Source organism: Mesoplodon mirus (genome assembly GCF_964341445.2).
Source record: "Mesoplodon mirus genome assembly, chromosome: 12".
Taxonomy (NCBI): domain Eukaryota; kingdom Metazoa; phylum Chordata; class Mammalia; order Artiodactyla; family Ziphiidae; genus Mesoplodon; species Mesoplodon mirus.
In genome coordinates, this window is record NC_138988.1 from 63,239,789 (window position 1) to 63,267,070 (window position 27,282).

General features: G+C 39.1%; 1 protein-coding gene across 17 annotated transcripts in view; it reads left to right on the forward strand.

The window, feature by feature from the left end:
* The window catches only part of DST (dystonin), a 488,128-nt gene that overhangs the window by 236,876 nt on the left and 223,970 nt on the right, over positions 1-27,282 (forward strand). For 16 of the 17 annotated variants that reach the window (XM_082637986.1, XM_082637996.1, XM_082637982.1 and 13 more), the window contains 3 exons: positions 8,873-8,962; positions 11,217-11,294; positions 12,965-13,057. In XM_082637986.1, coding sequence (XP_082494112.1) covers positions 8,873-8,962; positions 11,217-11,294; positions 12,965-13,057 — 261 coding nt within the window. Of the gene's footprint in view, positions 1-8,872; positions 8,963-11,216; positions 11,295-12,964; positions 13,058-18,738; positions 19,834-27,282 lie in introns of those variants that run through there. The other variant, XM_082637997.1, reaches the window with a different exon arrangement.

Here is a 27,282-nt window from a genome sequence, read left to right on the forward strand (position 1 = left end):
AACAGGCTCATTTTACATCCAGTTCTGTTTTTAGGACTTGGCACATATGAGCTCATGTAGTGCATCACTGGTTTAAAAGTATTCAGCAGAGTTGTCATCATTTGTCTTGTTACATCACTGTAGTCACACATTTACATTTATTTCAAAATTTAGTTTCATTGACTAGTTTATTAACTATTAATTAGAAGTAAGTGATTCTGATTCCCATTTTCCCAGCTTTTTTTTCCTTTTGCCCAAATTATGAGAAGGTGAATGGGAAAGAGGTGAGTATAAAAATGCCAGTGATTGGTACCTTTCCTTTTCCTTACGTTATCATTGAAAACTGTTCTGATAGATTAGGACTTGCTGTGATTTCTTGAAGTGATAAATAGTTTAAAGAAAGGTTTATGTAAGTAGTGAGCTAGGAAGATATTTTATAAACTTTTAAAAGGAGAGGCCCACATCCTCCAGCCAAAACATCGCAGTATTTGACCCTCAGGACAGTCTTGGGCAGAAACATCCTTTAGTCTCATCTGAAAAAGCCCCCTCCTACCTTTTAAAGCCTACAAGGAGTGGATGACGCTGATGTCTTTGTGAACCCGTGCTCCTTTGTTTGACATTGTAGTATAGAGGTTGTTTAGACCACATCTTTTTTAAAAATAAATTTATTTATTTATTTTTGGCTGTGTTGGGTCTTTGTTGGTGCTCATGGGCTTTCTCTAGTTGCGGCGAGTGGGGGCTATTCTCGTTGCGGTGCGCAGGCTTCTCATTGTGGTGGCTTCTCTTGTTGCAGAGCACGAGCTCTAGGCACACTGGCTTCAGTAGGTGTGGCTCGAGGGCTCTAGAGCACAGGTTCAGTAGTTGTGGCGCATGGGCTTAGTTGCTCTGCAGCATGTGGGATCTTCCCAGACCAGGGCTCAAACCCGTGTCCCCTGCATTGGCAGGCGGATTCTTAACTACGGCGCCAGGAGGGAGGTCCCTAGACCACATCTTTAATGAAAATTAACTTCAAAAACAGTGGGCAGATACAAAATAATTAATATGCAGAGTAATTGATTTCTAAGTTTATTTTTCCCTTTCAATTACATTATTTATAAGTGTTCAGCACCAAGGCCTATACAGGTCTGCAGGCAATAAAAGATCCACAGGACAATGGGGAGACTCATGCAAAAATAGATTTTTGTCTGTTTTCCTGTGGACTAAAGGGAAGACCTGGAAGGAAAGGTAGACCCAAATCAGACCAAACCAAACCAGAACCAGCCACCAAACCCCAAACAAATTGTTACAGAAAAGAGCTTCTTGCTTTAAAATTTCTAAAAATCGGAATCGCCTTTTGTAAAGGTTCCTACGACAATGGTGAAACTGTACAGAAGAGAGTATAAGAAGTACCTGAGTGAAACCGTGACTAAAATGCCCCCAAATCATAAAGTGTTTATCAGTAAGAAAGATGCCCTTATTTTATTTAACAACCTATAGTTCTACCTTGTAGTGAAAGACTAGAGAAGACCTTGTTGTTTTTTGCTTGTTTTTTAATTGATTGTAGATCGTCAACCTGAAAGCTTAAAAGAGAAATCTTCTTTGTCCGAGAACTAATCAGGTCCAATATGGAGTAGACAGATTATTTGTACTACTTAGGGCCAACACTGATTTGTTTAAAACTCTTCATTATTTTATTCATTAATACCCTATGATGTATGACGAATATCTTTATTTTATGGTTAAAAAACAGTGAAGGAGATAAATTATGTATGGCCTTAATGCTGACCTAATATACTGCCTAGGAAAAAGCATGATCACCTTTTTATTACATCAGATAAGGATATTTCCCTTTTATATTTAGCTGTACCAATTTAGAATTTATGGTAATTTAGGAAGAGTCTGAGCTGTGGTTTTATTTTTTCACCATTCTTAAAGAAATAGTACTGAAATAAGTTTGTAATAACTGTTCAGATAAGGCACCTAAGCGAATACATTGTTTTGAAGCATTTCTGTGTATTTTTAAAGCATCAATTTACTTATCAATAATTTATATGGTAACATATTCATAGAGTAGGACTTGTAAAAGGAGCTCTCCCAGGAGAATGTGGTTGCTTATTTTTCCTGAGTGTGTTTGTTTGAAGTCAAAAAATTACTTGAAAACGTTTTCACTTATAGTTTTCCCCGAGGCTGACTGTCCCCTTTCTCTCCACCTAAGGCAGTGAGGCGCTCTCACTTGGGACAAGGCTTCTTTTATTATTTATGTGGCTTTCTAAAGATAGGGGTTGTTTTCCAGAATACTGTGTCCTTCAGATGTAGGACTGCTTTAAGAGAAGCCTGGCAGTCCTTTCTGGCATTTTGCTCCTTGCTGCTGGGTTGGGAGGCGTGCATTTTACCAAGTGGCCTCTGTTTGCTCCCCCCCCCCCCCCCGCCAAGGTACCTTTCCTCCATCCTGTCTACAGATTGGACCTTTGGCGGCTTTATCTGTGCTTCAGGTTTGCTCAAGATAGTTAGAAGGTTTATATTGGTCAGATACTGTGTCCTCATTCTGCGTGGAAGCCTTCAGTGGCTGTCTTTGCTTTGCTCAGGGAAGGTCTGTCCTTGTTCAAGTGGCAGGTCAAGCCCCCTCCACGCCCCGGCCCCCTTCCACCCTCATCCCCTACCTCGTTTCCTTGGTTCATGAGCGCTTTCCTTCCCTGAAACTCACCCTACAGCTGCACGCACCCTCAGCTGGCTCTTTGTTCTGGTTCTTTCTTCCACCTGGAACACTCCCATCTTTGTGGGGGGACTTCTCAGACTCCAGACCCCTCTGTAAATTTCTGTCATCCTAGCCTGTGGGCCTCAAGAGGTGGCATGCTCTTATTCAACTTTGCACCCTTAGAAGTCAGTTGATACCCTGGCATATGATGGATGCTTACTAAATATTTGGTGACTTGAACTGAACTGCAGCTCCACTGTGGCAGTAAGTTTAGGTATGGGAAGTAAAATTTTTGTGGAATTTGTCTAGATTGACATCAACCACTGCAGAGTCAGACTTTTGAAAAAGGTATCCTTGAACATTACATAAGCAGCTATATGATGATCTGATCTTCAAAGTTGAATTTGATTTAGCCCACGTAAAATCAAACAATTGCAAGTTAAAAAAATAAAAATTTTGAGTGGTATTTTGAACAGTTAAGCCATTTAGATGATACAGACCTGGCATGATCTACTCTGTTCTCTATCAAAAATAAAACGGAAATGTTTAGTATGTCATCATCAGGACCTTGTTTGGAATCTCAGCCTAACCTCCTACTTTTATTTGCCTTCCTTAGGAAACTCTTCTTAAGCAGAAGATGAGCGCCCTCTAGGGGTGAACTGTAGGTGCAATGCTGTACACATGTTTTAAAAAGCACTGCAAAATTCTGGGAGTATTGTATGAAGTATAGAAAAGGATGCTTCATCCCTGTTACGTAATTCAAGTTATATAATTTAACCACAGAGTGTCTCAAAGTGCTTTCACGTTGCTCATCACTTCCTCGAGCACTGTTTATTCAGACAGTTTTTTGTCCCACAGGGAGAGAATACCCAAAATGGGAAGAAAGAATGTTTTATTAAAAAGTGAAAGCGGAAGGTTGAGACTGTTGGCAGTTTGCAGTCATCTGTGAAGGAAAGTTACCAGGCCAAAAGTCTATGACTCAGACTTTGGACAAAATAAAAGGCTTTTCTGTGTCAGCTTAACTATTTAATCCCTTCCTTTTTTCACCCCCAGTTGATCACATGATCAGATATTTCTCTAGGACCCCAGTTACTACCATGCAGTTCATCCATTACCACTCCTTCCCCATAATGTTAATTTTTTAATTTTTTTCCATAATGTTGATATTTAATTTTTAATTAACATTCTCTTTTACCCTATTCTTTTGTGGTGAAGAAAATGAGCCATGACTTATAAAGCACTTAAACAGGGTCGGGTGCCTAGTAATAACTCATTGTTTATATATTTTTGTTTATTTTTTTAATACTGGTGGCATTTGTTTTATACAGAGTGATAAAGATGAGAATAATGGTATCTTACATTTATGTAGTGTTTTTCATATACAGTATTTCTCTGGACCCTCAGAATGATCCTCTGAGACAGGAAAAACAAGCAATATTCCATGATAACCAATGACTCAGGATGTTTTCAAGCATTATAGAAGCTAAATTATTCTATTTATGTATTTTTTTCTAAAATTCTTAAGAAATTAAGCCAGAAGGCTTAAGAGCAGCTTTCCGTTTTACATATTTTCTCTTTTAAGTTGACACATTGATTTTTTTAAAACAATGACAATTTTATTTTCAGATCACAGAATTTTTGTTCTCTGGTTTGAACTTGAGGCCTTCTGTTTTCAAACTTTCATTTTGCAGGTGAGAAAATTCAGGCTCAGAGAGTTTGGGCAGTTGGTACTAGTTCATGAGATCTATGGCAGAAACATGACTAAAATCCTAATTTTTTCCCCCTTTATAACATGTTTTCTCTTTTCCTAATGTGGTTTTATTTGGCATAATCTGCTTCTCTAAACCTGCCTAATTTGATTTTTCTTTGTTGTTGCATAAATATGATGGTGGAAAAGGACACCTTGCTGTGGAAAGTTTCTCTGATGTAGATGGTTTGGTTCAATCTGGCAAGTTGTGAAATTGCTTTCCTGTGAAATATGTGTTCAGAATCATACCCATCTTTTTTTTTCTTTTATTGAAGTATAGTTGATTATAATGTGTTAATTACTGTTGTGTATCAAAGTGATTTGGTTTTACATATAAATAATTCTTCTTTTATATTCTTTTCCATTATGACTTATCATAGGATATTGAATATAGTTCTCTGTGCTATACTGTAGGACCTTCTTCTTTATCCATTCTATATATAAAAGCTTTCATCTGCTAATCCCAAACTCCCAGTCCATCCCCCCACCAACCCTCTCCTTCTTGGCAACCACTAGTCTGTTCTCTATGTCCATGATTCTGTTTCTGTTTCATAGATAGGCAACCACTAGTCTGTTCTCTATGTCCGTGATTATGTTTCTGTTTCATAGATAGGCAACCACAAGTCTGTTCTCTATGTCTGTGATTCTGTTTCTGTTTCATTAGATAGGTTCATTTGTGTCCTCTTTTAGATTCCACATATATGTGATAGCATATGGTGTTTGTTGTTGTCTTTCTGACTTACTTCACTCAGTATGACAATCTCTAGTTGCATCCATGTTGCTGCAAATGGCATTATTTTGTTTTTTTTTAATGGCTGAGTAATATTCTATTGTATATATGTACCACATCTTGTTTATCCGTTCGTTTGTTGATGGACGTTTAGGTTGTTTCCATGTCTTGGCTATTAATTACACACCATCTTTAACTGTCCTGAAGTGAGAAAGACAGAGGAAGTGCATGTGGATTGAAGTGTGACTCAGGCAGGCCTCGGTGGGTAAAGGGGTCCAGAGCGCATGGCTTACTCAGCTCTGTGTGTTGGTTACTGCCCTGCGGGACCCCATCCTGACCGTGCCCTTGTGTCCTACTGTACCTTCTGAAGATGTCAGAGGTACACTATGGAGTTGTCTATTTTGAGGGATTCAGCAGCTGGCCAAGGGTCAGGAGCTGCATAATATTGTTTATGTATATGTGATCTCTCATGTCCCTGCTCAGGCTCTTAGAGTTAGTCTGCTTTCTGGTTACACTGGAGATACATAGAGGAGTACATAGATTTAAATGCAGTGATGTGCATGAAATTCACAAGCTTAGCTCCTCTGCCTTGTTTTTTTAATTGAGGTATAATTGGCAGATAACATTGTATTGGGTTCAGGTGTACATCATCATGATTTGATATTTGTATACATTGCAATATGATCACCACAAAAATCTATAGTTACCATCCATCACCAGATAAAGTTACCTTTCAGGATTTATTCTCTTGGCAGCTTTCAAGTATGTGCTACAATATTATTGACTGTAGACACCATGCTGTACGTTACATCCCCATGACTTACTTATTTTATAACTGGAAGTTGGTATGTTTTGATCCCCTTTGCCTGTTTCACCCACTCCCCATACCCCTTCCCCTCTGGCAACCACCATTCTGTTCTCTGTATCTATGATTTTTGTTTTGTTTAGTTTGCTCATTTGTTGTTTTTTTAGATTCCACTTATAAGTGAAATCATATGATATTTGTTCTTCTCTCTCTGACTTATTTCACCTAGTCTAATTCCCTCAAGGTCCATGTTGTTGCAAATGGCAAGATTTCATTTTACTGGCTGAATAATATTCCACTGTGTATATATCACATCTTCTTTATTCATTCATCCATCCATGGACATCCTCTGTCTTGTTTTCAAGTAGGCCCTTAGGCTTATAAATTCAAGCTCATGGCTTGGAATGAGACCAAGTGAATTCTTACAGTGCTCTAGTATGTGAGTAGAAAATTAAGTATTAGGGCTCCCCTGGTGGTGCAGTGGTTGAGAGCCTGCTTGCCGATGCAGGGTACATGGGTTCGTGCCCCGGTCCGGGAAGATCCCACATGCCACGGAGCGGCTTGGCCCGTGAGCCATGACCGCTGAGCCTGTGTGTCCAGAGCCTGTGCTTCGCAATGGGAGAGGCCACAACAGTGAGAGGCCCGCATACCGCAAAAAAAAAAAAAAAAAAAAAGAAAATTAAGTATTAGTACTCATTTCATAAAGTTGCTTTTCTGCACGCATGTGTGTCATGTATGTCATAGATTTGTTCCTGAAAAGATCCTTGGAAATTGGTTCATCTCTGAAATGTAATTGTACTTCAGGGGATTGTCATTTAATGGTATTTATTGAATGGAAGGTAAATACTGAGTTGGCCAAAAAGTTTTTTCCGTAGCATCTTATGGAGGAACCCGAACAGAGTTTTTGGCCAACCCAATATTTAGCGGAAGGAATAATCTCTTTGTAACTTATTTGGATATGTATAGATTTTCTAAATAAGGATTGCCTGAAATGTGTTATGATATGCTGTTTTTTTAATAAAAGTGAAGTATTTTTGAGCTTTCTATTACTGTTGTATCTTGTGACACCAAAGAGTCAGCTGATATTCCTTGGGAATTAGGAAATCAAAATAAAAATGTCAGCTTGTGAAAATGGGGACACTTGGTTAAAAGTAATTTGACTGTTTCAGTTTTCCTTGCCACTTTATAGGTACTATTGGAATTAGCAATTACTTAGAGCTGTTGGGCCCGAGTTTAATGCCTATATTTTTTGTAATAATGATGCATAGATGGATAATTGAATATTAAATTAATGGAATATTAAAAGGTTCTGTGACTTAGGCAGAAAGTCCCAAAATACTGTTATAGGAGGTGGTAAATTTGATATGAAACTCTTAAGGGAAGTTTTTTCTTCACTAATCAAAAATATTTTCTGACGATAAAACATACTGCAAAACATGTAGATAGTCAGTTAAGATAATAAAATTTAGCTTCTTTTTTAGACCCAGAAGACTTACTCATCAAAGGCTTGCTTCTAGTTTCCATTAGGTCCTTTCTTGCTGGTTGCTCTGTAGTCAGAGAGTTTTGACTATACTTTGGATCTCTGTATTACTTTCTGCTGTATATTCACCTGACATTTTGCAAGCGCAAAGGAGTTTGACTCATGTGTATAAACCTCCAGAGTGTACCACACAGACAGGGAGCATGTAGGGCTGTGCCCAAGTGATGCAAGGGGAATGCTGGTCTTTACCTCTTTCTGGACCACTTCCTTGACTCCTTTCCTGAGAGCAGTGCAAAGTAACGCAGCCCAGAATCACCCAAAGGTGAGAACGTGGAGATGAACCAGCCCACTGTGGGACAGCCATTCTCACAGCCTGCTCTGTCCTTGTCTGTCTGGCAGACGCCTTACAGTGGGCCAAGCATTAATTCACAGGAAGTGTCCCTGTGTGGCCAACTAGCAGAGTTTGGGGGAAATCTTCGGTGGTTTGAGCTCTAAAATCAGAAACTTAAACGAGGCCTGTTAACTTGCAGCTAGTGTAAATGTGGTTATGAAAACCCTCCAATGGGAGGGATAAATTAGGAGGTTGGGATTAACATATATACACTACTATATATAAAATAGATAATCAACAAGGACCTACTGCATAGTACAGGGAACTCTGCTCAATACTCTGTAATAACCTATATGGGTAAAGAAGCTGAAAAAGAATAGGTATATGTATAACTAAATCACTTTGCTGTACACCTGAAACTAACCCAACATTGTAAATCAAATTACTTCAGTGTAAAGTAAAATATTAAAAAAGAAGGTATCAAAAAAAAAAAGAAAGAAAGAAAAAAAGAAAACTCTCCACCACAGGAAGATTTACGCTGTGCAGAAGAATTTTGGACAGAGGTCTTATAACCTCACATATATGAATTTTTAAAAACCTTTTATTTTGAAATTATCATAGACTCACAGGAATTTTCAGAAGTAGTATACAGAGTCTCATGTACCCTTTCCCCAGCCTACATCAGTGGATTTTTAAAGTGTGGAGTGTGTGCCTCTGGCATCCTGGATTTTGTGGCCCAGAGATTAGGAAGACCAACCGGGGGATAAAAACTCACCCCTCTTGCTGAGGTGGCTTTGGTTGCTGTATCAGGAATCATGATTCAGGTCAGGGCATTGCCTGTATTTTAGAAATTGTAACTCTATGTAGTTGTCCAGATTTTTATATATTCTGTTGTGTTAAAAATTTAACAGTTTTACTTGTATGAATTATTAATCTGAAATTTATTTTTTTAGTTTTTAAATTTTATTTTTTAAGTAGTGAGAGAATACTAATATTTTTAAAAACACTACATGAGTGAACACATGTACATGAAGGAATGTTTTCTCCTTGCCCCCTTTCTTGTTTGAGTCTTAAGGGTGATCTGGGTTCTAGGACCGAAAATTTTAACTTGCTTTTTTCTGTGTAGGTTCGAAAACACGTGAATGATCTCTATGAAGACTTGAGGGACGGACACAATTTGATCTCTCTTTTAGAGGTTCTTTCAGGAGACACCTTGGTAAGTTTTAAATTTCGTAATTTATTTTGAAGAACATGTAATCCTTTTTGCATATGACTAATATGTTTTCAGCACAGACTGTCCAGAGTTTTGCAGCATTCGTCTTTTGAGCTGCTGTGAATTCTGCCTGGAAAAAGAGTTCTGGTTAGATTATGAAGCATTTTCACACTTTAAATGATGTGCATTTGGGAGATGGAAGTACTTTGATGACCTTGCTTATATAATCAATTCTATAATTAAAATACTACTTCTGTTCTTTTTTACCTTTGGGGTTTTTTTTGTTTTTTTTTTCTTATCAGAAGTTGGATGCATAATATAACCCCCTATTAAAAGACTCACAAATAGCAAGGAAATAAGCATCACTTTCTGACAGATGGTCTAACCCCCTCCACAGGTGTCATCTCCTTTTTTGTGAACATTTCTCCCCCTTCTTGGTTACCTGGTCTCCTTCATTAAGTTCTGTTCATGCTCTTCTTTTCATTTCTGGTCTGTCTTGTGTCTTTGCTGTCCTATCTTCTGTCTGTTATATTCATTAGCCAAGGGAACGAGATATTTTGAAGACCTTACGATTGGTGAGTGCCACAGAAGCATGCGAATATGAACAGCATGAGGATGTGGAGGATGAGGATAAGGGGGTAGGTGTCGGCCCCCGTAACTCCACTAACCTAGCTTTACATGCGGTGAGCGCTAACACGATAGAGTAACCCACGGGTTTGGGCTCCTTTTTAGAAAACTATAGAAAGGACCAAAACCCACAGGGAGATGGATGTGTGTGTACCAGCAACTTGGACAAAGGACATATTTTCTCTTTAAATTTATTTCTGTGCACTGCATGGTATTTGAACATATGTGCTTAAATTACAGGATGGCATTTGAGCTAAATAAATTTATATACCTTTTGTATAAGTATGGAAATCTTATAACCAGCCCACTAATTTTAATACAAATCTGTTCTACTTCTGAAATTAATATTTCCAACATAACTGTCTTTTGTTTTATTTGAAGAAACTTACGGACATTTATTTAATGCTTAAGATTATGCTTTAAATCATTCCTACTGGCAGTAGGTATTTGAGGGACCTTCTTTACCTACCTTATATGTCTCGTTTTATTTAGGGGGGGAATATTTAAAATGCTAGAATCCTGACAGAGCTCACAGAGCTGTTTAATCCCGGTGACACTCAACTAACTCAGCCTACCTTTGCAAGACAGATGTGCTTCTTTTGTCATCACGTCCGTAGAGCCCCCTGATTTTATTGGAATTTGTGCTTTTGTGGATCCAGTGGGGAATTCATCACCATCATTTCTCGTGTTATATGGAACTTATTTTCCCATTCTGTGCTCTGCTGTCTGTTTTAATTCTGCTGCCTTTGGCTTCAGCAACCTATTCATGTTTGAGCAGCTCAGCTGTCAGTTTTCTTTTTTCTTGTTTTCCCTTTGGAAGATTTTATGTGGTAAATTTCAGCTCCATTCTTTGTATTTTTGTTTAACATTTTCTCAGGTCTGTTTCCTTATGTTTTCCTTCTGCTAACTTGTGACATTTCTTAAGGGAAATGGCATCAAGGAAAAGAGTTAACGGTTTGTCAGTTTTGCTGAGACAGCAAATCATCATGTCCATCCCCAAGCAGTGTAAAACTATTATCGAGTCCAACCGATTTGTGCAAAACAAATATAAAATAAAGAGGAAATATATTACATGGCCTTAATTGCTTTTCTCTCTTCCTCTGTCATGGCTAAGTAAACCTCCACTGTCTTTCTCCTTCTTGGTGATTTTTATACCAACTGATGCTACTTTACCTCATTTTCATTAACATGCCATACATATATAATTATAAAAACCTTCTTGATTTAAAGTTTATTAAGAAGGCAAAATGGGGAATGGTATTTAATTCTTTTTGTGCATCTGTAGCTAAATAACTGTAGGCTAGAATTATAAGATAGTGAATATGAAAAGTGTATATGTTCCGTGGTATTTTCTCTTTTTCTTTTGTTTAAATATTTGGAATAAAGGATCTGTTTAAAATAAAAAATACTCAGAAAAATCCCAAGTTTAAATTCAATCTCAGATAATGCAAAAAATTAAAAATATCATTAAAAAATTTAATGGATCTACCCAAGCAGTAAATACTGTTTTGACATATTAAGATGAGCATACAGTATATTTATATAGTATATTCAGCATACGTGTATTTAGCATGATCAGTGATATCAGAAAATACAGTGTTTTTTATACCCTGCATTTTTCCGTTCTTAGCCCAGAGAGAAAGGTCGGATGCGTTTTCACAGACTACAGAATGTACAAATTGCACTTGACTATTTGAAAAGACGCCAGGTATGATGTTTTTCAAAGACTGTAATCATATAAACATACGTGACTGAATAAATATGCATAGGACCATGTCAGGGAATGAAAAGGTTAAAGTTGACTCTGAATTATAATCATTAAACTTGTGCTTTCATGAGACAGATGTTTTAAAATGTTTTTAAACATTTGTTCCAAAGAAAAGGAGGTTAATAGTAGGTGTAAGTGGCTACATTTCCATCTGAATAGGAGCTACTGAGTTTTCCTTCTGTTGGAACTGGAATGCTTTTGCTTAGGAATTTAATGACATTTTAGTAGCAACAGAATGTTAAGAATGTCTATGAACAGTTCTTAGTAGTGGGGAGACAATACTTCATTTTTTATTAAAATTACCTTATTTTTATAAAAGATAGTTTACATAATACTTTTTAAAAACTTTGCATATGTATTTTTAATACATAGTAGTGAGGAAGCAATAGTTTATTTTTTTATAAGTAGATACAACTGGATAATCTAGAAGTAGTTAAAAATAAAACAGTTCTGACAACAATCCCCGACTGGCTTGAGGTTTCAGAAGAAATGGTGGAGAAGAATGAACAACGTATTGGGTGTGATCTTGATTTGGTAGCATTGTGTATTATAGAGATATAAGGCAAATAATCGGTCTTTTCAATTAGTAGAAAAAGGAGGAGTCAGAGAAACTCAGGATAACTGAAAGTTACTGAAAACAGTGAGAAATCAGAGGTGGCAACAATTTCGCTTTTTAATGGAGTGGGAAGAAGAGAAGAGAGGAGGCAAGGAGGAGCAGGAAACACTGTCTGTTTATTAGACCTTTATTTAGTTTGTTATGAGCATCAAAGTGCTTTTAGTTACTAAATTCTAGCAAATACTCAGTGCTTATATTTTAAATGATATTGGTATTTGCCTTACTCTTCTTAATTCTAGTGGAAGTTTACAGAAGGATTAATGGTTAATTATGTCTCCTTGTCGAAATATTTTTGACAGTGATTTGTCCAGGAAGTAAAATGTTAGGTATCATTGTCTTGAATTCATGATAGATATTTAATTCTTTTACCAGGAAGTAAATGTTAAATATCATCCTTACATTTATTTACCTGAATGCATAATTGGACAGTTGATAAGCTTTAAGTCTGATTATTGTATTATTTTTAAAGTTTTGAACAGTCTTCCAAATGTCCAGTGAGTTATATAGTTACTTATCTTGGTAGCAATCTATGGTAGACAAATAGAATAATAATGCTAGTTTTTTTTTTTAAACACTCTTTATGACCGAAGTGTAAGAAAGTTGTTAAAATTATTTGATGGTTCAGAATAGTTTCCTACTTAATTGTAAAATAACGCTTATTTTCAAAAGGCAGAATTATTTCTAATTTAAAAATCTTAAGTATTTAGGACTTCTCGCTTGAATTGTGTTTTTGTTTTGACAAGTGTACTTTTAATACTTGCTGTAGAAGACAAAACCAAAATAATATTGATTTTTTTCCTTTGTAGTTCCTCTATAATTTGCAATCTAAAATGAGTGGGGATGGGAGTAAAACAGTAATTTAAGGATTACTGTTATTTAACTTATTCAGGCTTTTTTTTGTATCTGTAATTTTGAATCACTTTTATGTAGGTAAAAATAACTCGTGCTGGTTTGAAAAATATTTTGTTTTATCTCTTCTTCACATACAAAACAGGTGAAATTAGTGAACATTAGAAATGATGACATAACAGATGGAAATCCCAAATTGACTTTGGGATTAATATGGACAATAATTTTGCACTTTCAGGTAAGCCTGATTTTCTTAACTGTCATTTCTTTTAGCCTCATTGCTAGTTTTCAGGTGGTTCATATGAAGGGTGAATTACGCATTCACATCCAAAGGAGGAAGATAAATTTCAGGCTTTCTTTCTTTCTTTTAAAATTTAATTTTAAATTTTATATTGGAGTATGGTTGCTTTACAATGTTATGTTTGGTTCGGGTGTACAGCAAAGTGATTCAGTTATACATATACATATATCCATTCTTTTTCAGATTCTTTTCTCATATAGATTATTACAGAATTTTGAGTAGAGTTCCCTGTGCTGTACAGTAGGTCCTTGTTGTTTATCTGTTTTATATATAGTAGTGTGAATATGTTAATCCCAACCTCCTAATGTATCCCTCCCCCCACCTTCCCCTTTGGCAACCGTAAGTTTGTTTTCTAAGTCTGTGAGTCTGTTGCTGTTTTTAAATAAGTTCATTTGTATCATTTTTTTTTAGATTCCACATATAAGTGATATCATATGATGTTTAGGCTTTGTTTCTTAAACAATGTATTTGTATTGTTCCTCTCAGTAACATGCTGCTAATGAACTTGGCACCCCATTTCGTGTTGTTGAAAGCTTAAAATACTTGTAATCTCCGTGTTCGAAGACAGATTCCCTTTTTTTTGAATGTAGCCACATTTCTTTGTTTATTGGCCAGCATTACCTGATTTAGATACATAAAAGTTTTATGATTCAATCCTTGTTTAGAATGGGTTTCATTGATACTACAGTTTCTCAACTATGCCAGCTGTTTTCTCCTAGTTTTATAGACACTAGGTGGCAGTATCGTTCTCATAAAGACATCTCTTGAACTAGAACCATCCATGTTTCCTGTAGAGCTGCACTTTCTCAAACGAGGTTTAAGGAGAGTAAAGGCAAATGTATTAACTATGAATTATTATCTAATTACCAGTGCCAGTTAAAGGCTGATCTTGATCTTTGGTTTTTATAAAATGATGCATTTTAAAAAAAATCTTCTTCATTTGATTTAAGGTGAGTCCTAGTTTTGGAACTGGCTTTGGGTTTGTCAATCCCTTGTGTGATCACGCAGCATTGTGTGTGCAGCGCGCAGAGCCTGGTCTGTAGTGGGCACACAGCGGGTCTTGCTGATTGACAGCTGTGTGGTGGACCTTGCAGGAGGAAGAGAGAACTTGCCGACTTCAGAAAGGAGCTGGGGTTTTGGACCAAATTTTGGGAGGAAGAAGACTTATTTCTAATCTTTAAAAAATTTGACTGGGATACAGGGTTTGTAGGAGAATGGTGGAAAATAATGTAGTCAGGGCTCATTTGGGAACAGGATAAATCTGGCAGGGATGGACAGGTATAGGAAGTAGAGTCTTGTAGGTTCCAGGACCTGGACAGGCAACAGAATTGCAGCGGTAGGAATTCGGAGGAGGAGACCCAGGTCCCAGGAGACCAGGTAACCAGGTGTCAGGCTGCCAGACGACAGGGCAGCTAATACAGGTGAATGTCCACTCAGCTGGGCTATTGATGGCTGGGAGATCCAGTATCAGGAAGTGGAAGCAGGACCCTCATTACTAGAGGGCCCCATCCTTAGGGGACCTGGGGTGCTGAGTACTTACCCAAGGCAGGGATTTGGTCATGGAGCAGACCCCAGACCTTGTTACCAGCACAGGTGAAGTCTAGCTAGAACTGGCCAAAAAAAGCAGATTTCACATGGTGTTTCTCAACAGCTTTCTCAGGGATCCAGAACTTATAGGGTTGAAAATGCAAGAGCCCCATATAGGGAGGTTAGAGGCCTGCAAACCAATCCCATCATTACTGACAGCTGGTGATACGGGCTGAGTCTGGATTTTGAAGGTCAGAGTGGGAACCCCTTTGGGGCACACCCAGGCTCTGGAGAGAGGGAGAGCTGAGTGTCATCATTGGCTCTTTTATCTGTGGCCATGAAGGCATCGAACAAGTCACCTAACCATTCTGTGGGCTCCAGTAAAAAAACAAACAGAAATGATCACAGGCCATAGTCAGGGGTATAAGCTGAGAGGCTGAGGTGGCGCCCTCCGAGTGGAGTGATAGAGGCCGGGCAGGACTCAGATGGGGAAGAAAAGTTGAATCCAGGGGGTGGTGTTTTGAAGAAAGAAAGGAAGGGACTTGGTGACAGGGTGTGGAGGATGCAGGAGGGGGATCAAAGATGGCTCTGAAAGGTTAAGCCTGGGAGATAAGAACCAGTAATGGAGGTGAGGGTAAAGTGAAAGGTAATGACCTTCTGCGTGGGTTTGACGTTCTGGTGGGATACCCTGGGCTTCTGTCTGCTGAGCAGCTGGAAATGTGTGAGCAGAGCAGAACTGGGGAGTCAGAGGTACAGGTGATAAACCTGGGAGTTTCCAGAGCACAAGTGATCCTTGAGTCTGTCAGAGAGAAGGGATCTTCAGAGGATCCAAGGGAAGAGCACGTGTGGAGAAGAGCGGAGGGCAAAGGACAGAAATTTGGGGAAGGCCCATGATTAGGGTTGCAGGAGGAAGACGTTCCATCTGGGGAAACAGAAAAGGAACAGTTGGAGACCTCTGGCTGGCAGCTGGCATCCATCTAGCAAAGCCTATCTCTAATATCAGTGAGCATCTCCCTTTTTCTCTAACACCTTCCTGATCCTACAACACTCCTCTACATCCCTCTTTTTATTTATATTGAGATAGATTCATCACAGCCCTAGATGACAGTCAGTTTTACCAACATTCTCCCAATAGATAGAGCAAAGAAAATGTAGTATTGACGAAACCAAGGGAAGATAATTGCAAGTAGAAAGGAACGGTGAGCACTGTGAAATGCCACCGGAGAGCCTGAAAAAGTTAAGATTGAGTACGGGTTAGTAGTTTTGTCTAGGAAAAAGACATTGGGGACCTTGGAGAAGGTCCCCCCAAGTTCCTGGGAGCAGAAACCAGACAGTAACAGACCAAAATGTGAGTAGATGGTAAGAAATTAAAGGCAGTATGGTTAGACCCTAAATTGAAAGAATTGTAAAGCAAAAGATCATTCAAAAAAGAATTACATATTAAGAAAGCTCTTTGGGGTTCAGGTGTCTTTGGAGGACAGAAGAGGACTAGCCATAGAAGGACCAAAGAAGTTTTGTTTCTTTTCTTTAACATCTATTTTATTGAAGTATAGTTGATTTACAGTGTTGGGTTAATTTCTGCTATACAGCAGAGTGAGTTAGTTATACACATGTATACATTCTATTTCATATTCTTTTCCATTGTGGTTTATCCCAGGATATTGAATATAGTTCCCTGTGCTATACAGTAAGACCTTGTTGTTTATTCATCCTCTATATAATAGTTTGCATCTGCTAATCCCAAACTCCCAAGAGTTTTGCTTCTTAATATGATCCTGTGGCATATATTATGAAATCCAGTGTATTTTAGGACCTGAGTTACAAGATATTATGACTGTTAAATTATCACCAGTATTTAAAAGTTAGACCAAGATTTATTTAAAATGAAACATATAAATTTTTTGGTACAATTAAAATGTTCCTTTTCATTTAAAGAAATACTTTTCTTAGTCCTATGATAATTTAAGATTAGAACGATTTTACTGGTTATGCCAAGACAGAGCCTTATTTATTGATTTAAAAATATTTGAGCATTGCAAATTGAATATGTTACAGAAGGTAAGCATTATCAATACAGTAATCCTGAATTATTTACCATACGCTAGATCCAGAGATACTAATTGTTACTAACCAGGGTTCTTGGCCTCCTTAATCAATAGAAATTGACTAGAGACCAAACAAGAAATTCAGGCAAGGCTTTATTGGGGCCCCTGCTGCAGCAGAGGGAGTGAGAACAAGCAACAGGTTCCCTGGCTTGTTCTTGTTGCCTGAGGCCGGGGACAAGCTTGTTTCTTATACGGGGTGAGGGTAGGGGTGTGTCCAGGAGTCAGGCCAGAGTGGTGGCTTAGGTGATGTTGAGTGCAGGGGCACATGCCGTACCCTGCTTTTTGCTCTGGGCTCTTCAAAAGTGGCAGTTGGGTTTTTTTGGCTCTTTGTATCTTTTGTCCAGAATTTGCCCCAACTGCAAATGCACGCAGTTATTTTTAGTCGCATATAGTTTCTTTGTATTTTGTTGCTGGAGGAGAGATGTGTCCAGGTGCAAGCACTGTAACACTGCAGCAAAGCCTATGTCATTCAGATGATGAAGTATATTGTTCTATTGGGAGACTGCTTGTAAAACCGACTATATTCTGGGGTGATGAGTCTATCACAATACAAATAAGAATAGGGATGTAGAGGAGGGTGTGTTGTGGTAGGATTAAGAAGGTTTTAGAGAATAAAGGAAATTATCACTGATAGGCTTTGCAAGATGAATGCCAGTTACCAGGCAGAGACTGAAGTGGGGCCATTGCTGGGGGAGGGAGCAGTGTGCAGTGGCCTGAAAATGGGCATTTGCTCTGTTTGGCAAGGCTGGAAGCAATTGCAAATCACTGGTTTCGCCTCTATCATCGTGTTAGTGCAAATACCAGCCATTATACTTTGAAATTCTCTTGAATAATGTTCCATTGCCAATGAAGACATTGAAAATCAAATTAAAAAGAAACAAACCAACAAACCTGAAGCTTTATTTTTACCAGCTTGTCTTCTAGGATATTCAGGGTTTTTTTCTGTTGGAGATTAATTTCCCCTTGAAATGATTAAGGAAAACCTCACCATGCAGGTCTGTTTTTGACAAATATCAGCCACATTGCTAACTTGACTATTTAATTGAATAATTTTATTTAGAAACATGAGTTCCATCTTTGATCAGTCTAACGACAACCTAGAGAAAGGGAATTATCAATTTTCTTTCCTTTTTTTAAAATAAATTTATTTTATTTATTTATTTATTTTTGGCTGCGTTGGGTCTTCGTTGTTGCACGCAGGCTTTCTCTAGTTGTGGTGCATGGGGGCTACTCTTCATTGTGGTGTGCAGGCTTCTCATTGCAGTGACTTCTCTTGTTGCAGAACACGGGCTCTAGGCATGCGGGCTTCAGTAGTTGTGGCTCGTGGACTCTAGTCAGCTTATGCATAAGACTAGTCATGTGATACTAATTTCCTTTTTACCATATTGATGACTCAGTGTTAGAAATATGCACACTTTAGGTCATCGGGTTCCATACTGATTTATTATGTATACACCATGGCCCTGGTAAAACTGTGTAATATTTAACTAGGGTACAATTATAAAAGTTACAAGTAAAATTCAACTGCCTTAATTCATGTATAAGTACACACAGATGTTTCTTTTGGCTAAGAGTTCCATGCTTTAAATCATAAAATTTATCAATTTCCTCATATGAAAATCCTAATGATCATAAAAAGAGAAATGGTTGGAAATTTGTCATATGAAAAATATGACACTATTCGAAGAGATTGATTTTAGAAACAATTTGAATAGAGTGTTTTAGGCATTTAGCATGTATTATCTCTCCTTCAGCTATTGAATCATCCTGTTCTTTTTTTATGGCTGCTGTTTTTGAATAAGAGTCAGTACAGTTTATAGAGGTTTTTGAGCCCTTTTTGGGGGGGCAAGTGCCAACATTAGTTTGTGTTTCTTAAGAAAAAAAAATTGTATGGTGGAGAATCTCTGAAACTAAATTTGAAAGGCACTTTGAAACTAAGTTTGACTGGGATTTGCTTTCTGTTTGTGCTCATGTTTGCTGAATCACCAGTGGTTCCAAAGGTTAATTCAAACTTTGGTAGTGTAACTGCATTTCAGAAAACTGAAAGTAAAGCAAGGGTCAGAATTTTTCGTGCAATAAAGTTAAGGGTTTGCCTTGAAAGCTCATCAGCGTGTCATTTGACAGTGAGCAGTGATGTTTGTCTAAGAGGATTGGTGGCCAGAAGTAAGCCACGGGGTGTCTAATGAGACCCAGGGACCGGCTGGGCAGGATGCCACGGCATTTCTTGCGGGTGCCTTTCTCATAAGCAAAATGGCCTCATGCTGAAAAGGATGGTCATGAAGTCTGAAGAATTAGACTGCATGGAGATCTGAGTAAGCCCTGGCTTTTGAAATGAGTGACACTGAGCAACTGTGATTTCCTGCAAATCACATGGGGAATGTCTGTGGATGTGTCCGAGCGGAGAAAGAACAATATTTAGATCCTGCCAAAACTCCTCTGAGCCTTGAAAAATATTCTGCTGGAAGAAGAAAGTACTTTAGAAGAGAACCGACCAAGAAAACTGTAGGTGACACAGAGTCAGGAGAGCCAAACCATGAAAATGAAGGGAAGAGGAGCAGCATCCTGCTCTCCAGGGAGCAGGCAGTCCCCTGGTCCAAGGGGCTGGTGCAGGAGGGATGTGCCAGCCCCAGCCTCACTCTGGAAGTGGGTGTCCAGCATGAGACGGTGGGCGGTCGGTGTCACCCTGAGAGCCCTTCTCCTCCTCAACACCAGGAAACAGAAGTCAAAGTTAATGAACTAGAGGAAAGGATTTCAGAAAAAGACAGCACTCCCTACTGTGCAAAGAGGAAGGACCATTTCGATGATGTCAACCCAAGAGAAATAACATTCCAGAGAAGAACTGATAGTTTTTCTTTCCGAAAGGCAGCCAGCTTAAATTCCATTCACTATGGTACAGAGAGAGTGCTTGAAAAAAGTGGGTTTTCTGAAGACCCATCAAAAAATGACTGCGGTGTTCAAGAAAAGCAAAACATGGAGAGATCCTACCCTCATGCAACATGTCATTTCCAGTTTGAGAAAAAGAGATGTCCTTCCCTCTGTGATAACGTGTCCTTTCCTTCCAAGGACACAAGTGGAAAGGAGGTAAGTGCAACACAGAGCCCGAGTTGAACGTGTAAATAAGGACTCCAGGTGCTCACACCTGGCTGAGGTTCCGTAATTTGTCCTTTGTAAACATTCTTTTCATATTCATTTATGTGAAAGCTGTAGAGCTCTTGGTGCATTTCATTTGTAGCCTTAGGTTTTGTTACTATGATTTTATTTTTGGTGGTACATTCTTTAATCCCACCTTTATTCCAAACCCTATACATTTTTGTTACTGTTGGAAGACTTAGTGAACCACTGCTCTAAGATAATGCACGTCTTTTGAATTTCTGTAGTTCATGTGTCTTGACTTTTCCGATGGAATAGCCTTTGGAAACAAAAGTTAAATCAAAAAGCAGTTATGACAAGACAGATATAGGGAGGAGATGCTACAATGATCAGTCAGTCCTGACCTGCTGATCTGTAGGTTTGATCCAAAACCCCAATTCTAGTTCTCTGTCCGTTTCCATACAAGGGACACTGACATAATTGCTTTCGGTTCCGTGTGTGTATCTGTGTATGCTTGTGTGTGTGTGTGTGTGTGTGTGTGCACTTTGGGGGTGACAGGCACAGATGAAACTGCCCAAATCTATTCTGTCTCTGTTACTTGAGTTACTCCCCGGCCAAGTCTAAAATCAGAACTCACTTGGGCAGCAGGTCATGGGAATCTGAATATGACTCAGGCTGCCAGGAAGTTGTGATCTTTATTCCTAACATGGATATTTAGCTTTAGACAAGTTGCTTCTCTGGGGTTTTTACTTGTCTTTAAAATGTAAGTGAATATTGATTTACTTGCCTGAGAAGTGCATCACCCAAGCAACGTCCTGTACATGGTACCACTTGGCAGCTGATGGCTTTTTCATTTAAGCTGTTCCTAACTTTGCCTTTTAGGAAAAAATCTGGATGTTAAGTGGTATATGGAACATGAAACATTCATTGCAAGGTCGTTGTATTGCTGGGCAGAGATCCTTGGCCCAGTGGTCAGATGAGGTTTTAGTAGGGTCTGGGTGTGCAATCATCATTGGCCTTGGCCGCTGGTCCTCCTGAAGCTGGCTCCCCTGTTTGTATCCACGAACACGCCTTGCCAATGTTATGTCGTGCATTCTATTTACATTTTACAGTGGTTACATTTAAAAAGAAAGCATCCGGTCTAGGCCTTGTCTGCGTAGGTCTGGCATGAAGGTCAGTGAAAAAGAAAGCCGCTTGGCTGCTGTGTGTTTATGAATGTAACCACTTGCTTTGCTCACATATGTTTTCCATCTGTTTTTTGCATAATTTGGCTTCAAGTAAGCCTCACATGTTTTCATTAGTGGAAACTCATAAAATCTGTTTCCTAGTGGTGCCTAAGCCTTTTTTCCCACTTGTATTATATTCATGCCAAGGATTTTACCCCTTCTTTCTACTTTGTGTAGCTAATGATTTTTGAAACGTCAATGGAAAATACATGTGAAAATAAGTCATAAACCTGTCAGTCAGATTTGTTAAATAATTGTGATATGGAGGTACTTAAAGCCTCATATCTTCTAGGGAAATGCTGAATGAGATAATCCTTTCTTTTTTCACTTTTTAAAAATTTTTTATTTTATATTGGAGTATGGTTGATTTACAATGTTGTATTAGTTTCAGGTGTACAGCAAAGTGATTCAGTTATATATTTATATATATCCATTGTTTTTCAGATTCTTTTCCTGTTTAAGTTTATTATAGAATATTGAGTAGAGTTCCCTGTGCTATACTGTAGGTCCTTGTCGATTATCTATTTTATATATAGTAGTGTGTATATGTTAATCCCCAACTCCTAATCTATCCATTCCCCCCACTTTCCCCTTTGGTAACCATAAATTTGTTTTCTAAGTTTGTGAGTCTGTTTCTGTTTTGTAAATAAGTTCATTTGTATCATTTTTTTTTAGATTCCACATGTAAGTGGTATCATATATTTGTCTTTCTCTCTCTGACTTACTTCAGTTAGTATGATAATCTCTAGGTCCATCCATGTTGCTGCACATGGCATTATTTCATTCCTTTTAATGGCTGAGTAATATTCCATTGTATATATGTACTACATCTTCTTTATCCATTCCTCTGTTGATGGACATTTAGGTTGTTTCCATATCTTGGCTATTGTAAATAGTGCTGCTATGAACATTGGGTTGCATGTATCTTTTTGAATTACGGTTTTCTCCGGATATATGCCCAGGAGTGGGAATGCTGGGTCATATGGTAGCTCTGTTCTTTGTTTTTTGAGGAACCTCCATTTCTGTTCTCCATAGTGGCTGCACCAACTTACATTCCCACCAACAGTGTAGGAGGGTTCCCTTTTCTCCACACCTCCTCCAGCATTTATTGTTTGTAGACTTTTTGATGAGGGATAGTCTTTATTTTATCTGAGGAGTTTGACATCTTAACTTCCCCGTGGTCCAGATAAAGACTCTTTGGTGGCAGAGTCAGACCAACAGCTCGGCTGTTCCTCGTAAATGCATTCTTCCCGGTACTTTGGAGGTGGACTCTGCCTAATTATCTTTGGTTAGAACTGTGCACGGCCCTCTTTATCTTGCATTGGATTCTCCATTTTTCATTGCAGGATTGGATGCAAATGAGAGCTGTCAGCCCCTTCACTAGTATTCCATCCCAGAAATGGCCTGTTAGCCAGCATTCCTTCGCAAGACATTGTCCCTTCAAAATCTTTTCCATATCTTCTCTATTTGAGCCATTTTTGCTCATTCATTTGTGTGCAGGGTTGGGCTCAGTGACGTTTGGGTTAATCTCCAAAGTAGAATAATGCACAATTCTTTGAACTTATCTTAAGCTTAGACTTAGTTTAAACCTCTGACTTGAACTTCCCAGGTCCTGTGATATTTGTCATTCTTAGTCTAGGTGACCAGCCTGCCTCCTCTTTAATCCTTGCCATCGTCAGCCAACCTTGGGTGGCCCTCCAGGCCCTGGGGTTCTGTGGAGCAGACTCAGCCGCCCCTTCTTGGGCATCTACTGAATGTAAATCTCATAACCTGTGATAACTTCACTAGGGTAAAGAGGTGTAAGTAAACCAAGGAAGTATCTTAGATTTGCATATTGCTTTGGAAGTGGAAAAACACTTTCAGACACATTGTGTCTTTTGATCATTCTTAACAACTGTATTAAATAGGTGAAATAGACAGTTCCTCTTTGGAAGGAAGAAATGGAAACTCAGGTTAAATAAGGTCCTTAAGGGAACACAGCAGATGGGAGTAGCTGAGTTTAAATGATGGCACAGCATCCTACTTTGATGAGCTGTCAGAGTTCTGAAGGAGATGCTGTGAACTTGGAGCAGGGGTTGATGTTTAGAAGAGCTGATGCTCACCTGGGGAGGATGAGTGTTACCAACAGAGGTGGCAGAGGCAGAGCACGTTTGGGGACAGGGAGTGATGAGCTCAGGGTCTGCACCTTGTGCAGGGTCCCTTCTTTTTCTGACTCACATGCTCCCCGGACTTGTGACGGGGAGTCCTGCCTTTCCCCTCGAGCTGTGCCCACAAAGCATTCTTCTTCCCTGAGTTTCACAAATCCCACCTCTTCCCAGTCTTGTGATGTTGCTCTCAGCCAAGATTGTTGTTTTCTCTATTTATAGGTCATTGGTTCTCTAGCAGACCACATGTAAGTGTCACCTAAGGAGCTTTTAAAAATATAGGTGCCTGGGGACTTACCAGTGGTAAAGAATCCACCTTCCAGTGCAGGGAACGAGGGTTCAATCCTGGTCGGGGAACTAAGAACCCACATGCTTGGTGGCAACTAAGCTCGTGTGCCACAACTACTGAGCTTGCGCGCCTCAACTAGAGAGCTCACCTGCAGCAAACTAGAGAGCCCACTTGCTCTGGAGCCCACGCACCACAACGAGAGAGAGAAAACTCGCATGCCACAACTAGAGAGAAGCCTGTGCACCACAACTAGAGAGAAGCCCGTGCACCACAACTGGAGAGAAAACCTGCATGTCACAACTAGAGAGAAGCCTGTGCACTGCAACGAAAGATCCTGCATGCTGCAACTAAGACCTGATGCTGCCAAAAAATAAAAAAACAAAAAAAAAGATAAAGAAAATAAATAAATAAAATAAATATTAAAAGAAAAATATAGGTGCCTGGATGTCAACTCTAGTGATTCTAATATAATGGATCACCGTGGGCCAGTGATTCTGATGGTCAAGACTGTGGCTAGGCGCTCGTTACTCTTCATGTTCTCAAGTGGACCCCAGGGTCCCTGTGGTGCTTGAATCATCTCCAGATGAAGCTTTACCCTTCATCTTCCAGATGAAGATTTAACTGAATCAGAATATCTTATGACGGAACGTGCGAACACTGCATATGTTTTAGGCGCCCTCTCACATGTTTCTTGAAAATATGCTAAATTCTGAGAACCAGCTTCACCCTTCGTTTTCTCCTCATCGTGGGTTTTCTGACAAGCAGTGTGGATCATGGGCCTGGAGGCAGGAGGTGTGAGTTCTCGCCAAGCTTTGCTGCCAGAGAGCTGTGTGCCTTGGACGCCTTCTTCATTTCTCCGGGCCTCGGCTTCATTTTCCAGAAAAGTAGGATGTGGGACTGGATGACGACACGACTGTTATTAGGCATGGTATTTGTGGAGTCCTGCTGCATGCCAGACACCCCCCACTGTGCTGTTTAACCATCATGAAATGGTTCTGTTGTTTGCTGCATTTACAGAGGAGGATATGGAGCCTCAGGAGACATAGTGACTTGCTCAAGTCACTCAGCCAGGACGTGGAAGGGCTTGGATCTCACCCAGAATTATCTCCAAGCTGAACTTTGAACTGACGTCATTTCCCTACCTTTCCCCACATACAGCTCTTTCACTTTTAAATTCCTACAAATCCATGCATTTCATTGCATACCTTTTAGTTGAGTGTTTTCACCCCTTCTTCCATCCGTCTCTTCTTTGATTCCTCTACCAAACATTTCTTAGGCACCTGTTATATACTGAACCAACACTAGGCACTTATATCCCATTGTTTGTTCATTATAAATGATGGGGACAGTGGCTATAAACTTAGTCACCTGAAAGGCTTTGGGGATGAGGATGCTTAATATAGTTGTTCCCCCTTTACCCGCAGGGGATACATTCCAAGGCTCCCAGTGGAGGCCTGAAACTGGATAGTACTGAACTCTCTGTGTATATACTGTGCTTTTTCCTGTACTTACATACCTATGATAAAGTTTATACATTAGGCACATTAGGAGACTATCCAAGTTGCCAGCATCACTGCTTTTGCACTTTGTTATTAAGTTATTAAATAAAATAAGGGTTCCTTGAACACAAGCAGTGGGACACCGCAACAGTCAGTCTGATAACCAAGACATATACGAAGTGACTAGTGAGATGATTCCTGTTGGGGGTGGGGCAGACTGGGATGGTGCAAGATCTCATCCTGCTCCTCCGAATGTCGTGCCATTTAAAACTTAAGAGTTGTTTATTCTAGGGGGCTTCCTTGGTGGCGTAGTGGTTGAGAGTCTGCCTGCCGATGCAGGGGACGCGGGTTCGTGCCCTGGTCTGGGAAGATCCCACATGCCGCGGAGCGGCTGGGCCCGTGAGCCATGGCCGCTGAGCCTGCGCGTCCGGAGACTGTGCTCCGCAACGGGAGAGGCCACAACAGTGAGAGGCCCGCGTACCGCAAAAAAAAAAAAAAAAAAAGAATTGTTTATTATGGGAATTTTCCATTGAATATTTTTGGACTGTGTTTGACTTTGGTTATTGAAACCACGGAAAGCAAAACTGGATAAGGGGGACTGTTGTCATTTTAACGTCCCACTCTGTCATATAGCTGTGTTAACTACTGAACACTGAACTCTTTTCATGTTCCTTTTCATCCTTTGGTGAATTGCAGTAAACAGGGCAGTGAAGTACAGGAGAGAAGCCAAGGAGGGAAGGGTGGCGAGGGGTGTGGATAGTGTACAAATTACATTATCAGCATCTGAGTAATGATGGGTTAGATATTTTCATTCATTGACTTTCTAAATTATAAAAACAAAATAATTGAGAACTATCTCAAAATGTTATAATAATACATTAATATTCAACCTCACTGAAATATAATATTTATTCAGTATTTTTTACTTTAACCGAGTCTTCTGTGAATCTTAGGCTATAGAATCATGCTTAGAATTCAAGGACTAGGGTAAAATCTAAATATTTCTACTTTTCCACGGTAGCTTTGCTCTATAGATCTTGAAAGCAAAGGTCATTTGGTTTATAGTTGACTAATTAACATTTCTTTCTGAACCATTTCATCTTTTTTAGTGAAAATGAGTTTATAGATTTTTAAATTTCTAGTCTTCATTTGGATTTCATGACCCAGTTTGTGAAAGTTTAGTTTTAAAATCGTTGCACAGAATTGGATCTCTATCAGCAATGGAATGCCTCTATCTTTTCAGTTAATTGAAGGACATGCCAAGTTTAAAATCCTTTACTGTACAAGAAAAATAGTCATATCTGTGTTAGTTTTCCCCCATAATTTGAATAAGAAATAAATGAGCATTTGCTAAAGGTAGCCATCAACGTAAAGCATTAGCACTTGAACTTTATCAACTTTTTACTTTTATCCTCAATTTAACTCTTCCTTTCAGGAAGGCAGTTTTTTAACCAGATAGCATTTTCAAAATGTGTGTGCTGTCTTTACAGTTAAGAATATTTTGTGGAGCCTTTTCACACATTTTTGAAACTTGGAAGCAGACACTAAAAATGTGTTGATTACATTGGTTTCTGCCAAAATAGTTGAAACATCGTTGAAGAGATTATCTTTGGAAGCAAACATCTTGGCTTGGAAATATTTGAGTGTTTTGACACATTCAATGTGGAATTTGCTTTTGCCTGAATACAGTGTCAAGCAATGTGGGCAAAAAAATGTAGGGGATAATCCTCAGTCTGGTGCAGTCACTTCCACTTATGTTGGGCAGGCACCATTCTGAACCATGTGTGCGTGTCGGCATCTTGATGAGAGGAAACCAAGGCCCAGTAAGCGGTGGGGTCGGGGATGGAACACAGGTCACCACCCTCCACAGCTCTGCGACAACCTTGCTCCCAATGATAAATTTTCACTCTTGAAATAATTATGTTAAAAGAGGTGGAAGCACCTTGAGATCACCTTTTCCAACCTGCTGCTTTCATCCCTGTTAATACCTGAACTCTCTCAATTAGAGTATAAACTGTCGTTTATTTTAACAAAAATATATGAAGGAATTGAAATTCCCTGGATGATACTCGTGTCTAGCCAGTAGGGATTTGGGTTCTGCAGGGAGAACATTTGACAGCTACCATTCCCATATCCACTGTGTATCCCTTAAATCAGTTTTTCCTTCTGTAAAATGAGCTGGTTCATTGATAGATAAAACTCTTCCTGAAATGCTGTAGGGTGTCGCTATAGATTTGGCTGTAGCAGAGGAAAGGGGACTTAGGAGCTCTTCAGTTTCATTT